The sequence below is a fragment of the Phodopus roborovskii genome, unplaced genomic scaffold, assembly GCF_943737965.1.
Source record: "Phodopus roborovskii unplaced genomic scaffold, PHOROB, whole genome shotgun sequence".
Lineage (NCBI taxonomy): Eukaryota > Metazoa > Chordata > Mammalia > Rodentia > Cricetidae > Phodopus > Phodopus roborovskii.
In genome coordinates, this window is record NW_026125506.1 from 648,411 (window position 1) to 663,838 (window position 15,428).

Genomic DNA, 15,428 nt, shown 5'->3' on the forward strand with positions numbered 1-15,428 from the left:
ACTGACTCGGACTTCCTGAGTCTTTGTCTCAGAAAAACCTAAACCTAAATAAGTAGACAAAGATTTTAAAGTTAACATGTAGTTTGCCTTTCCTGGTCATTCATAGTATACAGATATCACACACAAAACAACGTACAAGAAACACGGATCCTTGCGAGCTCAAGGCCAGCCTGGTCTAAATAGCACATTAAAAGGCCAGCCAGGGCCACAAGGTGATAACCCTGTCTTTAAAAACAAAATCCGAAACAAAACGAGAACCGTCCTTGTCACACGTAAAAAATAAATAAATAAAAATCCCAGAACACACAGAACGCAAACATCCAGCCGAGGAATGAGTGAGCGTAACCCCCCCCCAATTCCAAGTCTCGGGGCTCCCTGATGCTAGACTTGGGGACAGACCTGCGGAGACAGCGGCTCGGAGGCTGACGGTGTGCACCTCGGGGCCCCGGCCCGGGGAGCTCCCGGGTCCCCGGCGTCCTTCCCGCTCCACCTCCTCAGCTCCCAGCTCAACGCCGCGAAGGAAGCCGCTCACCCACCGCCGACCAACGGCGCCGCGGGCGTTAAGAGCCCCGCCTTCCCGACGGCTCGGAACCGGCGGCCGCGCGCCGGCCGAGAACGCGGCTCGCGGGCGTGCAGACGAGGGAAGGGCCTTCCAGAGGCCGAGGCCGGACCGACCACGCGCCAAACCCGGCCACCGGCCCCTCTCCGCGCCGCCCGGCCCCTCGGCCCCGCCCGCCCGCTCGCCCGCCCACGACAAAGCGCCGCCGCGGCCTGGGCCTGACGCGACGCGGGCAAGCAGCGCCGCTGAAGGCGACCGCCCGGCACGCCACCGCCGCCAGCTGCCTACCAGCCCCGGCCTCTCACCCCGCTGTCGCCGCTCCGGTCACCCTACACCTCGAGCCGCGCTCCGCCGCGTCCGGACAGACGGGAGGCTCGAGCGCGCCGCAGCCGCTCGGCGCATCCGGGTCCACGGGCGCAGGAAGCAGCCGCGCCGGGGCTACGGCAAGCGACGAGGGACTAACGGTGCACGTTCTGCAACGCCGGCCACAGCCGCGCGAGGTCGCCTGAAGTTAAAAATGCTCCCAGCTGGCGGAGGCGAGGGCCGAGGGCCAGCCGGAGCCATGTGTAGGCGCGCCGCCCGGGGCGGGATCCGGGGAGCTGAGGACTACGTCAGAGTCGCCTCAAGGCTCGGGGAAGTTCGGACAAACTCGGGGCGTGGCGTCATCAGTACAAAGCAGAGCCTCAAGGTTCGGAAACGTCCGGGCAAGCTTGGGGCGTGGCCTCATCAGTACGAGGCGGAGCCTCAATGCTCGGGGAAGTTCGGGCAAACTCGGGGCGTGGCCTCGACAGTACAAGCCTGACGTTTCCCTGCATTGGCAACCTGGAGACTCACGCTGTCTGTGCACCTGAATCTGGTTAGGAAAAGCTCCCGGACCTGACCCCGTCCTCTGGATAGCAGCCTTGCCTTCCTGCATCAGAGAAATTCAAGTGAAAACTGCAACCAAGCTGAGGTAGGATTGCTGTGCAAGTCTGGGGTCAAGCTGGACTGCAGAGAGACTTGTTAGTTTGTCTGTTTGTCTGTCTGTCTGTTTGTTTTAGACAGTGTTTCTCTGTGTAACATCTTTAAAAAGAAAATTAGCTGGCCAAGCATGGTGGCACAAGCTGATAATCCAGTGAATCTTAACTTGTGGGTCAACCCTTTAGAGTCCACATAAGATATTTTGTATATCAAATATTTATGATTCGCCCGGCAGTGATGATGCACGCCTTTAGTCCCAGTGCTGGGGGCGGAGTGGGGGACGCGGGGGGGGGGGGGCGTGTGCACAGGCAGGCAGATCTCTGTGAGTTCGAGGCCAGCCTGATCTACAGAGTGAGTGCCCGATAGGCTCCAAAGCTACACAGAGAAAACCTGTCTCAATAAACAAAAAAATTTATGATTCATAACAGTAGCAAAATTACAATTATAAAGTAGCAACAAAATTTTATGGTTGGGGGGTCACAACATGGGGAACTGTATAAAAGGATTGCAGTTGGGAAGGTTGAGAACCACTGCAGTGTTAGTACGAGGCAGCACTTAAGAGCCTGAAGGACACACACACAGCATGTTCGATGCTGTCCTGCACTATATGAGACTCTATCTCTCAAAAACAGGAAGGAAATGTGTTAGGAAGAAATGTCCAAAGGAAGGTGTAGGAGATAAGGGAAAAGGAAGGTGAATGTGATTAAAATATACACAAATGAAACAGTCAAATAATTTCTTTAAAAACCCAACAAGGTAGTTGGGGCAGCTGGAAAGATGGTTTAGCCATTAAGAGCATTTGGGGTTCTTCAGGAGGTCCTGAATTCAGTTCCCAGAATCCACATCAGGTGATCCACAACCATTTGTAATTAGCTCCAGAAAATCTGGCACTTTCTTCTGGATACAGATGACATACACATACACAAATAAATAAGATTAATTTAAAAACAAAGACAAAAATCAAGAGGGACTGAGCACTACTGCTCTTGCAGAAAACCAGTTAGGTTTGTAGCACCCACATCAGGGAGCCTACTTGTACACACACACACACACACACACACACACACACACACACACCTTTTTTCCAGACTACTTGTACACACACACACACCTTTTTTCCAGACAGTGTTTCAACCCTGGCTGTTCTGGAACTCACTCTGTAGACCAGGCTGGCCTCGGACTCACAGAGATCTGCCTGCCTCTGTCTCCCAAATGCTGGGATTGAAGATTTTATTTTTTGTTGTTGGGTTTTTGTTGGTTTGTTTTGTTTTTTTCAGACAGAGTTTCTCTGTGTAATAGTCCTGGCTGTCCTGGAACTCACTTTATAGACCAAGCTGGTGGCAGGACAAGACCGGGCGGCGGCAGGCAGAAAAACCATACTCGTTACAAATGGCGCCCACGTGGCTAGTAAGGACTTCCACTTAAAATTTAACAAAAGCTTAAAAAAGGGTTTTACAAACAAAAGAACAGAGACAATCAAGGTTTCTTGGTAGCAGCATTTTTCTCGGTTAAACTCTGCTTTGCGAGAGACAAGCAGATATTCGCACGACTCCTTTAAGGGAAGGTTCCTGACTCATCATAAGGGACAAAAAGCCACACGTCTTTTAAGAAACTCTGCTAACAATTTATTGGTGTGTATGAGAGATGGCAATGGCAGTGACCACATCTCCAAGCCGGCAGCATGCAGACCAAGGCAGTGAGCGCAGCTTTCAGTGCTGGCGGTAAAATAGCAGCCGCCATCTTTGATAACTGCGGCAGAAACAACAAAGACTTTCATTTTAACAATGTTGTTGTTTAACAGATAAAGACTCATGACCAGAAAAAGATTTACAGTAAAGACAGATTCATATTAAGAAAAACCTCTAAAGGTTTACAGTGTTTTAAAATATATGTAGGTTTGGGAGAAAAAAAAAAATAAAATGGTTTTTAAGAGACAAAGAGGAACTGGGTGTGGTGGCACACACCTTTAATCCCAGCACTTGGGAGACAGAAGCAAGCAGATCTCTGTGATTTCAAAGTAAACCTGGTATGCAGAGTGAATTCCAGGACAGATAAGAGTTACACAGAGAAACTCTGTCTCAAAAAATAAAAAGTAAAAGAAACAGAGTAATAATAAAGCCACATAAAGATGAAAAGCTCAGAGAGAATCTGGTTACTGTATGGCATTATATTGTCTTTATATCATTTGTCTGCTGAGGAAACAACAACTGTTGAAGGAAATACTGCTGGATTAATTCAATTTATATATTTTAAAAATGCTTTGACTCCAAAATTTAAGTTCAAGGACAAGTTACTGGGGAAAAGGATTTCTATTTTTGTTTCAACAGGAAATAAAAAGCTGTGGATTCCTTCCAGACTAATGTGGTTTGATCAAGCCAGACCCCCTGAAACAGTGTTCCTGGTGATCCAACATTCAAAACAGCTTGAACGAGGCAGCCTTGCAGACTACAGCCATCTTCTTAGGATCCCCACGACAGCGCCCCCTGTCAGCAGGAAGTAGTTTGGAAAGAACGACGCCCAAATTCCCAAATATTGTTTATAAATGTTTGGCTTCATTTAAATGGACTTGGTTATAAATGGTTAAGGATCACAACCAATATCTTTTTAAAGGTAAAAAGGGGATTATGGTATAGATATGAATACTTTGTTTTGGAATGGATTTTCATTTATTGATACAATTTAAGGTCAATTTTGTCATATGTATATTTCTCCTCTTGTTTGTATAGCTCATTTAGAAATGTAATGTATAATGTAGTACAGATTATAGATAATTACCTATGATAGTCAAAGCTTAGAGTTTAGTTAGGGTTTTCAAGATACACAGAGATGTATTTAAGATAGATAGGAATTCTTCAAACCTTTCAAAGACCTACAGAATATGGCATTTAAAATGGTTTAGGGTTTTACTTGACAATGAGACATAAATGCTCCTGGTAACACCACCTATGTAAGAAAGGAAGATGGACATTGAAGAAACTCATTATGGAGTTTACTTCCAATATGGCAAGACTAGCCATTTGGACAAGGTACTGCTCTTGTCTGGACTGTTTGACTTTATGCTGTATAAAGTGGACATGCAGGACCCACAGAAAAGTGACTGCTGATTCAAGATGGACATTGCTACAGAGATCCTGCTTCATGGAAGAGTCTTCGAGACAGTATGCAGGACACAGAGAAAAGTGACTGACAAACTGCCAATACAAGAAGACAGTATAAAGTTTTCTGCTTTACTGGAGAGTCTGTCAGACACACTATGGCCTATGGGCTGAAGATGGAAGATTACAAAAGAACTTCAGGTGACCAGGCAGTGAGTTGTTTCTGTCATTTCTAGAGTTTATATACTATCCTTCTGTGGTCTTTGAAGGAGTTGAAGACAGATAGTAATGATTATAGTTTTCATTAGTTAGGATTAAAGATAAGTTACTTAGACTTTAGACACACAAAGATAGAATAGATGATGAAATATTTTCTTGAAATCTTGCTAAATGTTAATGGACTAAATATTGTTAACTGTGATTCTTACTTGATAACTGTTGTATAATATATTTTGCTATGTTAAGGTTAAAACCCTTTTTATTTAGACAGAAAAGAGGAGATGATGGGAGATGTCATTCTGTATATGTTTCTCATACTGGTTAATAATAAAGCACTGTTGGCCAATAGGAAAGGAAGATAGGAGGGACTAGGAAACAAGGAGGAAATAGGAAGTAGTAAGGAGGAGTCAAGATGGAGGGTCTGGAGAGAGCAGTATGCAGCAGCCGGCTCCCGGTAAGAAGACCACGTGGACATACATAGATTAACACAAATGGGTTAATACTTAAGACAGAGCTAGCCGATAAGAAAGTAGTAACTGGACAACAGTATAATATCTAATACAAAGTCTCTGTGTGTTATTTGGGGCTGGTGCAGCGGCAGGACAAGACCAGGCGGCAGGCAGAAAAACCATACTCCTTACAAGCTGGCCTCAAATTCACAGAGATAAGCCTGCCTCTACCTCCCTCCTGACTGCTGGGATTAAAGCTATGTGCCACCACCGCCCAGCTGAGGTTTCCACTCTTTAATGTCAAGGTTTTATGTTTAATTAGGTGTGCATGTGTGCCTTATGTGTGGGTATGTGTACATGAATGCAGTGCCCTCAGAGACCAGAAAAGGGAGCTGAATCCTCTAGAGCTAGAGTTATAGGCAGATATAAGCTGCCCACTAGGGGTGCTGGGAATTGAACATGAGTCCTCAGCAAGAATGGCAGGAACTTGTAACTGCTGAGCCATCTCACCAAGCCCTAAAATAAATTTAAAAAAAAAAAAAAATTTTTTTTAACTTTCTATTTTACTTCTTGTATATAAACCTTTTGTCTTCTTGCATGCCTGTTGGATCCTCTGGAACCGGAGTTACAGATAGTTGTGAGCCACCATATACATAGGTGCTGGAAATCAAACCCAAGTCCTCTGCAAGCAAAGTAATCTTAGCTGTCAAGAAGTCTCCTCTCACCAGTCCCCTTGCTTGGCATTCTGAACAAACAAAAACTCAGGTTGTGGGATGAAGACATCTGTGCAGGTCTAAGGGCTGAATGTGTTAGAAATTTTGAGCATGACTCACTCATAAATGGCAAAGGAGGTTCTGGGAGGAATACACTGGGCTGAGTGGAGCATGCCGAGTCTCTGCTGAGGTAGTTAGTGGCAGTGGGTGTGCAGTGAGGAGGGGTAAGCTCCAAACCCAAGCTCTGCACAGGTAGGTGGAAGTCAGGCTTCCAAATTTATGTTGGACCTTCCAGAAGAGTGTCCTGAGGGCAGAGAACGGAAAAGCCAAAGTTCCACTTCCCAGCTCCGGTGGGAGCCGCCACCTGCCGAGGGACATGAGCACTCATGCAGTTTAAGGAAGGACACCCCAAAAAGAGGTGAGGAACACCAGGGCATGGAAGCACCCCACTTTGGGGTCTCTCCGTAGTCCAAGAATACGTCGCTTGACATCTCAGCCAAGAGCTCACATTACCAAGGTAGCCACATCAAAGAAAATGGGACTGGACACAAAGAACAGGCCAGGATAGAAGAAAGGGGATACAGGTAGCAATTGTGAATATACTGCTCGTGGCAAGACATACCACTACACTCACCTACATCAACTGCCTGCCCTGTCAATCACACCCCCATGCTGACCCGTTACGCCCTTCAGCTGTCCCTAGCACAGCAGTGTCCCCACCCATCTCACAACCAAAAAAGGAAAACAGGAAAAGAATAATTCGCTAAGCAAAACATATTTAATAGGAAAAATCACTTCTTTTTTTAAAAAAAAAAAAAAAAGTGTCCACTCATGCTAAGGTATATATACACAATGCACAGGCTGAAAGAGGCAGCTGATTCCTGGGATGAGAATTTAATATCCTGAGGTTATGAAGCCAGGCTATATCCACAAGCTGGCCCCAGAATTCTTGGCTTCTCTGTCCCAAGAGACAGGCAAGTGCAGACTCCAGCCTCAACCCTCACAGCAGCGTCCAGCAGCTGTTGTTTCAGTCACTGTCTCCGTCCCCTTCACTGCCCTCCAGGGAACTGGGGACCTGTAGGATGGGGGACAGACAAGAAAATGACTGTGAGAGTGAGGCCCAACTTGTAAGCACTCCCATGCGAGGGGCATGGATGGGCGTGGGCGGGAGAGACAATGGAGTCCTGGGCACAGTGCCAAGTGCTTGAGCTAAGCAGTAGTAGAGGAAGGCCACCGGAGGCACAGGAACAGACTGCACGCAGCCTACACCTTTAATGGAGACCACACAGACTACTCAGCAGCTTCAGCCCAATACCAGCCCATGAGCAAGCCTTAGCCAAGAGACAGCTGAGCTATTGTAAGTCAACAACTGCCTCAGCACACAGCTGAGGTCACAGGGTGGGGCAGGAGCAGGAGATAGCCCAGTGACCACATAACCCCCATTCCTCCAGGGGCTGTGATTTTGGGAATTCTCTGGGACTCAACTTGCTGTCTACAACTGGGGCTGAAGAGAAAGTGTCTGCCCAGCCCGCCCAGCCCCAGCATGTATACATGTGCACCCTACAGACCAGGCTCCTTACCTTGGCACCCGTGCCGGCCGCCCCCAGTGCAGTGGCGCTGAAGTTGTGGATAGGCAGAGTGCTAAGCCACTGGGCCATGGACCGCTCATCCCGCTCAGTGCTGACAATGGTAGGATAGATGTGTTGCTCCTTGAAAGCAGCCACCTTCCCTTCCTCCTGCGCCCAGTCCAGGGGTTCATGCAGCCCATCACCACCAAAACGCTGATTGTACTTCTCAAAGTGCACCCTCTCCAGGACTAGGCCAAGCCCCGGAGCCTTGGGTACATCCACCTTCTCCTCGCCCCAGCTGCGCTCCAGCACGCTCTCAGGGGCATAGCCCTTCACAATGGCCACCACCAGGCCAACCATCTTCCGGATCTGGTGCATCATGAAGCTCTGGCCCTTCACCTTGATCACAGCAAACTCCAGGCCCTCTCGTACAAAGGGCTCTTCACAGTACATCTCCAGAATGTAGCGCCGTGCACTGGGCTCTCTTGGCCCCTTCTGTGAGGTGAAGTTGTGGAAGTTATGGGTGCCCTTGTAGCAGGCCAGAAGCCGGTTGACCTGCTGCAGGGTCTCCGCACTCAAGCGGTAACTCTCGTCCTGTACGTCTCTGTCTTTGTGAGCAAAGGCAAAGGTGGGTAGCATGTAGCAGTAGGTTCTGGCATCACACTTGTTCTTGGAGTTGAACCCGCCAGTGACCCTCTTCAGTCCTAGAGGGCGGCATGTAAGAAACCCAGATGAGTGGGAACACTTCCAAGGTGGGACATCCTGACAGCATGATATGATTCTGGCACCACTTGCCCAGGACAGGTACCCGGTTCTGACTCGGAACTCAGAATCCATACAGCGCTGAAACCCAGAATGAAATAAACCCAAATGACAAAAACCTAAGGGTCTGCTAGGACTGGAGTTATAAGCTCTGCAGCAGCTTTTGACCAGCCACCTGAAGGCGGAAGCTAGGACCTAAAATTCTAAGTCTTTCCACAGACATTGCAGCAGATTTTAATACAAGAAAAAACGCTAACTACTGGGCAAAACTGGAGGTTCTCACCCCTAGCCGAGGAGATATTGGCAACTTAGGGCTGCTGGGCAAAGAAGGTTGGTTTTCTTCATTGTACAGCCCCTGAAAGGTTACCCGTGCTTCAGTAGATGGCCCTACACCAACGCACATACAAGCAGCAGTAAGTGTGTGTGTGTGTGGGGGGGGGGGTGTTTGGTCAAAACATTTTATATGCATGTAAGAAATTCTCTAACGATTAAAAAAATATACCTTGGCTGAGTACAATGGCCAGCCTGGTCTATATAGTGAATTCCAGGATAGCCAAGGCTACATAGTGAGACTCTGTTTCAAGAAACAAAAAGAGCTGGGAGGTAGTGGTACTCTCCTTTAATCTCAGCACTAGGGAGGCAGAGGCAGGCAGATCTCTGTGAGTTTGAGGCCAGCTAGGGCTGTTACAAAGAGGAACCCTGTCTCAAAACAAAACAAACAAACAAATTAAATTAAAGAAGTTAAAGGCAGCCAGGGCTGGAGAGATGGCTCAATAGTTAAGAGCACTGGCTGTTCTTGCAGAGGACTTGGGTTCACCCAATCGTCAGATCACAGCTGTGTGTATCTCCAGTTCCAGGGGATCTAATACTCTCACACAGACATACATGCAGGCAAAGCACCAATGCATGTGAAATGAAATAAATATATATTTTTTTAAAGTAGTTAAACAGGGCTGGAAATGTGCCTTGGAACGAGCATAAGGCTCCAGGTTCTAAATGTCCATTTGCCAGTCCTGTTACAAAAGAGCACGGCCTGGCCTTGATTTTAACCGTCTGCCTACACGTTCACAACCATCATTTTATAAGAAAGGAGCTGTGAACTCAACTAGATAACCCTGAGGGAGTAGCACTGAGCATTCACAGCACCCCACCCCCTGCTGAGGACAGGCAAAGTTCTCCACTTCCTTTCCAAAGGGTTTGGCCACAAGTGGCAGAGCAAGCACAGCCTGTGTCCATATGAGGCGGGCCTCTCCCGGTCAGCTGTGTGCACAGGGAGGGAAGCTTACCCAGAATCCGAATGTTGGAGGGAAGGTGGCTGTTGATCTTGTCCAGAATGTCATCAATTAGCCACACCTTTAGGGATACTACCTGCCCAGCTGCAGACACACCCTGCAAAGAAAGCAGAGGAGAGGTGGGTTGGGGGGGGGGGGGGGCTTGTCCTCCAGCACACCCTTATGCCCTGATCCTGAGGCAAAAGCAGCAGCCAGTACTACAGCTCAGACAGCAGCACCCCGGTCTGGTCCTGCACAGGCAACAAGCAGTTACAACACCATCTAATCTCACTGTTCTTGCTCTTGTTGTTATTTGTGTTTGGGGGTGCTTTGGGGAAAGGGTGTCTCCCTACGTAACCCTAGCTGGCCTGTAACTCACTATGTACACCAAGCTGACCTCAAACTTGCAACAGTCTTCCCACAACCCCTCCTCCTCTGCAGGGATGACAAGTGTGCATAAATAGATCTAGTGTTCTTCTGGTGTTTTTGACAGAATCCTGCTATAAGGCCTTGAACTCTGTAGCGTAGGCTATCTTTGGCCTTGAAATCCTACTGCGTTACCCTCACAACCTCTGGGACCATATATATGTACGTATGTTATGTATATATACATATTACATACATATTATGTATGTATGGCCTGGCTGTGCTACGGAACACATAAGTGCTTTCAAGCCCTATCATCTCCATCTACACACAGCAGGTCCCTCTGGAGGTCAATCCAATCATAGAGACCTAGGCCCAGCCAGGTGTTTCTATCTATGTCCCAGGCCTGGGAATGTGATGGAGCCTCTCAGGGTGTGCCCCCAAGTACTACCATCAACCAGGAATTGGTTCCAGGGTAGACAGCCAAGCCAATCAGAGACATCAGCAGTATCTGACCTTGAGATTTGGAGTACAAAAGCTAGGCCATCAGCTACATGCAGCCCCTTCTGTGGGATGATCTACTGCGACGACATGCTTATCATGTGGGTACACAATGTTGTCAAAGACCCCTCACCTGGGGCAGGAGAGACGGCTGAGTAGTGATAACACATGCCATGCAAGTCTGATGACCTGATCCCCAGAGCCCATGCTAGAAATGACTACTCAAAAGTTGTCCATGCTTCCACATGTGCACATCCATACTCACAACAACAATAATAAAAAGTTTTAGTACCCACATAGGGTGTGGGTGGGGGTACAGACATGTCCCACTAGTAGATGCTCACACTGACTGTATGTTGCAATGAACACATCTTGGCTTTGCAGATAAATGATACAGACTGTTAGGATTAACCTTACCTAGCTCTATCAGAAATCACAGTCACAGAGGTCCCCAGAGGCCATGGGAACAGGTATAAGAAATGCCAGAAGCCGAGGACACTGTCATACATTGTTGCACTACAGGCTACTGTTCATAATTTGTTTCTCCTGGAGTTAGAACTTCCATCACCACCCATCACAATCCCAAAGACAGCCTGTGAGACCTGCCTTGTTTAGAACCAAACCAGCCTGTGTTGGTCTCTACCCTGGAGCTGGAGTTATGGGAGGTGTAAGCGGCCTAAGGTGGGTGCTAGGAACCAAATTCTAGTACTCTGGGAGAACACTGAGTGCTCTTAAATGCTAAATCCTCTCTCCAGCCCAATAATCATCTCTTTTGTTGTTTCAGATTTAAAAAAAAAAAAAAATCAAAACCAAAATGGGGGGGGAATCCACATAAGTGCAGTCACACTAATAACCATATCGACTTTGAGGGAGGGGTGGCTATTTAAGACAAAGATGTGCCACTTGCTGCCTCTGGCCCGGGACAGAGCTGTCCAAAGACAGCAAGGGCCAGTGAAGGCAAGAGTCTTCTGCAGCCCACCTGGGACCCAGCACCAGCTTATCAAGTCTGTGCCCCTGGCCCTCCCTACAACAAAACGAAAGTTTTCTTTTCTCGCCCTCAAATCCTGTCATGATAGGCAAGCACCACCAATTCAGCCAACCTATGTTTAGTTTGTATTTCTCTAAGTAAGACAGAACACAAACCCTGTCACTATTATCAAAATTGTCACCATGCCTCATCAGGCATAACCCCCGGCTAGGATCCCTTCTGACAGGCGGACACTGGGGCAACAGGGCAAGTGAAAGCTGCAGGCAAGCGGGACGGGGCACATACCTTGTCTGTGCGAGCACACCGCTGGAAGGACATCTTCCTCATGTCTGTACCATGGTTTTCAGGGATACACCCTGCCCGGACTAGGGCAGATACCAAATCATCTTCAATGGTCCTGAACTGAGAGGACCCCAGATTCCTCTAAAGAAAAAAAAAAAAAAAAAAAAAAAAAAAAAAAAAAAATGGACATCCTGTTTTCATGAGCCCTCGGGAACGTACGAATGTCAGGAAGCTGAGCATCACTTCCGGAACCAGCTCTCATGCTGTGCCTCTCAGCCTGCGCTAACCATGGTCCAGGGCGTATGGGACAGCACAAGCTCAGACATATCAGATACATCCTACCAATCCCCAAAACAGACTGGATCCGTGGTTCAAGGAGAAAACCTTCCCCAAGGGAAATAGGCCCATGAGCACCTCAGCCAATCCCCCTGGGTGAGAACATCTTTCCAAGATCTGTCCTCTTTGCTACTGAAATCTACCCCAAAACGCACCATGAAGTCAAAGACACTTAGCAAATCACATAAAAAGGTTGTGACAGAGAAGCGACCACAACCCTCACTCGGCACTGTGAGCCGGGCACCTTTGCCATTTCCCTATCGGGGAAACTGAGGCAAACAGGATCTTACTGGGAAGGCACAAAATTCTTCAGACAGCCTACAGTAAAAAAATAGTCCAGGGCTGGAGAGAAGGCTCAGAGGTTAAGAGCACTGTTTGCTCTTCAAGAGGTCATGAGTTCAATTCTCAGGAACCACATGGTGGCTCACAACCACCTGTAATGAGATCCGGTGCCCTCTCCCAGCATGCAGGCAGAACACTGTATACATAATAAACAAATCTTAAAAAACAAAAACTTCCCATAATCAGAACTGCCCTCCAGAGAGCAAACCAGTCGGTCTCCCCAGGAGCAGTGAACACTGTGTGTTCTCAACAATGTCATAGTCTACACCAGATGAAAAGCAGCATAACAGCATGAAGTCACCAGTACTGTCCACTCTCAGAAAATGGATTTCACTGTGAAGCCCATATACAGATATAGACAGACAGATATAGACAGATAGACAGATTTTTTTTTTTTTTTTTTTTTTTTTTTTTGTAAACTGGAGAGGGACAAGGTCTGACCCTGTAGCCCAGATATCTTTGAACCTGCAATCCTCCCACACCAACTTCCTGAACGCCTGGGTGACAGGCCATGTGTCACCATCCATCCCAGTCAGCCTATGATTTTTTTTTTTTTTTTAAGTAAAACAGAACATGACGACTGTGGCACCGCTTATCATTCATTCTTAAAATTACTATCATGTCTGGTCAGACATTTTTTGGAGCCACTGTCTTGGCTGGACATGATCACAGCAATGAATCCCATCCTTTGGTTCAAGATTGAGGTGTTTTGTTGTTAGTGGGTTTTGTTTTGCTTTGTTTTCCAAGAGAGTTTCTCTATAAACAGCCCTGGCTGTCCTGGAATTCGGATTTGTAGACCAGACTGGCCTTGAATCCCCAGAGCTCAGCCTGCCTCTGCCAAGCAAGTGCTGGGATTAAAGGCGGGTGCCACCACCACCTGCCTCTTTTCTTTTTTTTCTGCATAACCCTGACTGGGATTAATGTTGTGCACCACCATCATCCAGCATGGTTTAAAAATTGAGGAACGGGATCAGAGCTATAGCTCCGTGGTTAAGAGCACTAGCTGCTCTTCCAGAGGACTGGGTTTGATTCTCAGCGCCCAGATAGCAGCTGCCTGTCACTCCAGTCCCAGGGGATCCTACACCCTCTTCTGGCCTCTGAAGGTAGTGCATGCATATAGCACACAAGCAGGGAAAACAAACACCCACAGATACAAAATAAAGATAAAGATTAAAATCTGTTTTAAACCCTGGTGCGGCAGCACATGCCTTTAACCCCACAGGTGAATCTCTGTGAGTTCAAGGCCAGCCTGGTCTACACAGCTAGTTCCAGGACAGGCTCCAAAGAAATACTGAGAAACCCTGTCTCGGAAAAAAAAACAACAACAACAACAAAAAAAAAAAAGTTAGAAATAGGAACAGTGTTAACAGCAGAGGTGACAAGAAGAAACAAGATTCTTCCCACGCTGGTCAGCGCCCCTTTCAGAAGGTCAAGTTTGTGGGTTAGAGACAATCTGGGTGCCAGCTTGCCCCAGAGCCCCTAGTGCTCTTCAGCAGAGTTCATCTGCCCCTCAGGATACAGGATCTCCAGTGTCCACTCTCAGCATCAGCAAACCTGGATACTGTGCAGGTGCCATTCTGATGGTTAAGACTCACAGCTCCCAAGGTCACGTGAATCGGGCCACAGAGCGGGCCTATCCATAGTGGAAGACAACTACCCAAGTCTCGTATGGAGGACTCTCACAGTGTTTGCTATTTCCGGGGACGGCCTTGCTCTGAGTAATATCAGGGAACCAGGGTCTGACCCAGGTAGGTGCTGTCTAGGCGCAGCCCTCCTCACCTGCATGCCGTGGTAGCCCTTGCCGGAGTAGGCTATGAGCAGCACAATTTTGCGCTTTGGCAGCTTGCGTGGAGCCTCTTCATCCTCACCGCCCTTGACCCTCTTGGGAGGATGCTGCGTCTCCTCCCAGACCCAGCCACCTCGGACCTTCCTGTCTTGTTGGTGTGAGGCCAGCGCTGGTGGCACCTTGTTTCCAGCCATAGGGGGCAGGCTGAGAAAAACAGACACGAGTGACCAAGGTGTTAAAAAAGGATACCACAACAGAGCCTGATGGGAGGCCCCAGCTCTGCCTGCCCTCAAGGGTCTCTGAAGACCTGGCCTAATGGCAACCCAGTCCCGTTCATCAATGACAAGAGTGGCTGGGGTGGACAAACAGTGGCAACTCGGGGATGGAGTTGGAGGCTCAGCTGGACACAAGCAGGCAGTGCCCCAGCCAGAGGCAGGCAGCTCAGGGCAGTGGGAGGCAGAGCAAAGACACAGATAAGCATGCACAGGCAGGCAGGCAGGGCAGCAGTGGGAACTCGGGGCAGAGGCGCCGGTCGCGGGGTCTTTACCCGGGCACGCGCGGACCAGGGCACGCCGTCCACCGTCCCCAGGCTCTCAGCAGCGCGGCCCACAGGCGGGGGTAGCCCATGCGCGGCAGGGTGACGGGCGGCGACCCTCGACCTCAGGGAATCCCTGCCGAACTCTGCACCCGGGACACCCCTGCCCTGTCTTCCTGAATTCTTAGCTCCGGCCCCTGCGGCGCTCCCGATCCTGAGGCTGACCTGTCACCCCCACAGCCCCTTGCCCTCCGCCCTCCGCCCTAGAGACCGCGCAGCCGGCGCGCGTGCGAAGCGAGGAACGTCCCGCCGGCCCCACTCACGGCGCCGCGGACCCCCGGAGCCGACCACGTGGACGAAGGCGGAAGCGGGCAAGCGTTGGAAGGCGGCCGAAGGCGGACAAAAAGTCTTTCTGGGACGCGCCTAGTGGGGTGGACCCAGTGGGTGGGGCTTCCCAACCAGGATCCAAGCTATCCTTGATGCTTGCTGCTCTCCAAAGAAGTAGGAGGCTGGCCGCTGCTGTGTCTTGAAAAGTGAAACCACTTCACTAAAATGTGCAGGTTAGGAATGCACCAAGGAGCCAATCACCAGGCATTGACTGCTAATGCCCAGATAACCCAGGCATGGATTGGGAGGTCACAGCTGCTCTTGCAGTTTCCACCACTGGTTCTGCGGTATGCCGACCATCAAGCATGT

At 48.9% G+C, this 15,428-nt stretch overlaps 2 protein-coding genes across 16 annotated transcripts in view; both read right to left on the reverse strand.

The window, feature by feature from the left end:
* Positions 1-1,002, reverse strand: part of Ep400 (E1A binding protein p400) — a 98,271-nt gene extending 97,269 nt beyond the window's left edge. For 12 of the 13 annotated variants that reach the window (XM_051176410.1, XM_051176406.1, XM_051176408.1 and 9 more), the window contains exon 1: positions 865-1,002. The gene's annotated coding sequence lies outside the window, so the exon portion shown is untranslated. Of the gene's footprint in view, positions 1-399; positions 492-864 lie in introns of those variants that run through there. The other variant, XM_051176399.1, reaches the window with a different exon arrangement.
* A 5,752-nt stretch (positions 1,003-6,754) lies between these two features.
* Pus1 (pseudouridine synthase 1) lies at positions 6,755-15,196 on the reverse strand. Of its 3 annotated transcripts, none has more exons than XM_051176413.1 (6): positions 15,056-15,196; positions 14,191-14,401; positions 11,737-11,874; positions 9,612-9,714; positions 7,576-8,267; positions 6,755-7,070 (listed from the first exon to the last, which is right to left on the reverse strand). In XM_051176413.1, exons 2-6 carry the CDS (start codon positions 14,389-14,391, stop codon positions 7,023-7,025), a joined length of 1,182 nt encoding a protein of 393 aa, XP_051032370.1. In that variant the 5' UTR covers positions 14,392-14,401; positions 15,056-15,196; the 3' UTR covers positions 6,755-7,022. The 3 variants fall into 3 exon arrangements, with proteins under 3 accessions (XP_051032370.1, XP_051032369.1, XP_051032371.1); XM_051176412.1 differs by lacking the exon at positions 15,056-15,196 and adding an exon at positions 14,745-14,973; XM_051176414.1 differs by lacking the exons at positions 11,737-11,874; positions 15,056-15,196 and adding an exon at positions 14,745-14,973.
* Positions 15,197-15,428: the final 232 nt, after the last annotated feature.

Excerpts from the sequence above, each read along its gene's own strand:
- Pus1 (XM_051176412.1), bottom strand. The coding sequence starts at position 14,824 with ATGGGCTACCCCCGCCTGTGGGCCGCGCTGCTGAGAGCCTGGGGACGG. Across the intron at positions 11,875-14,190 it reads AGGGCTACCACGGCATGCAG|AGGAATCTGGGGTCCTCTCA; the intron begins GTGAGGAGGGCT and ends TTTTTTCTTTAG. Across the intron at positions 8,268-9,611 it reads CTCCAACATTCGGATTCTGG|GACTGAAGAGGGTCACTGGC; the intron begins GTAAGCTTCCCT and ends GCCGCCCTCTAG.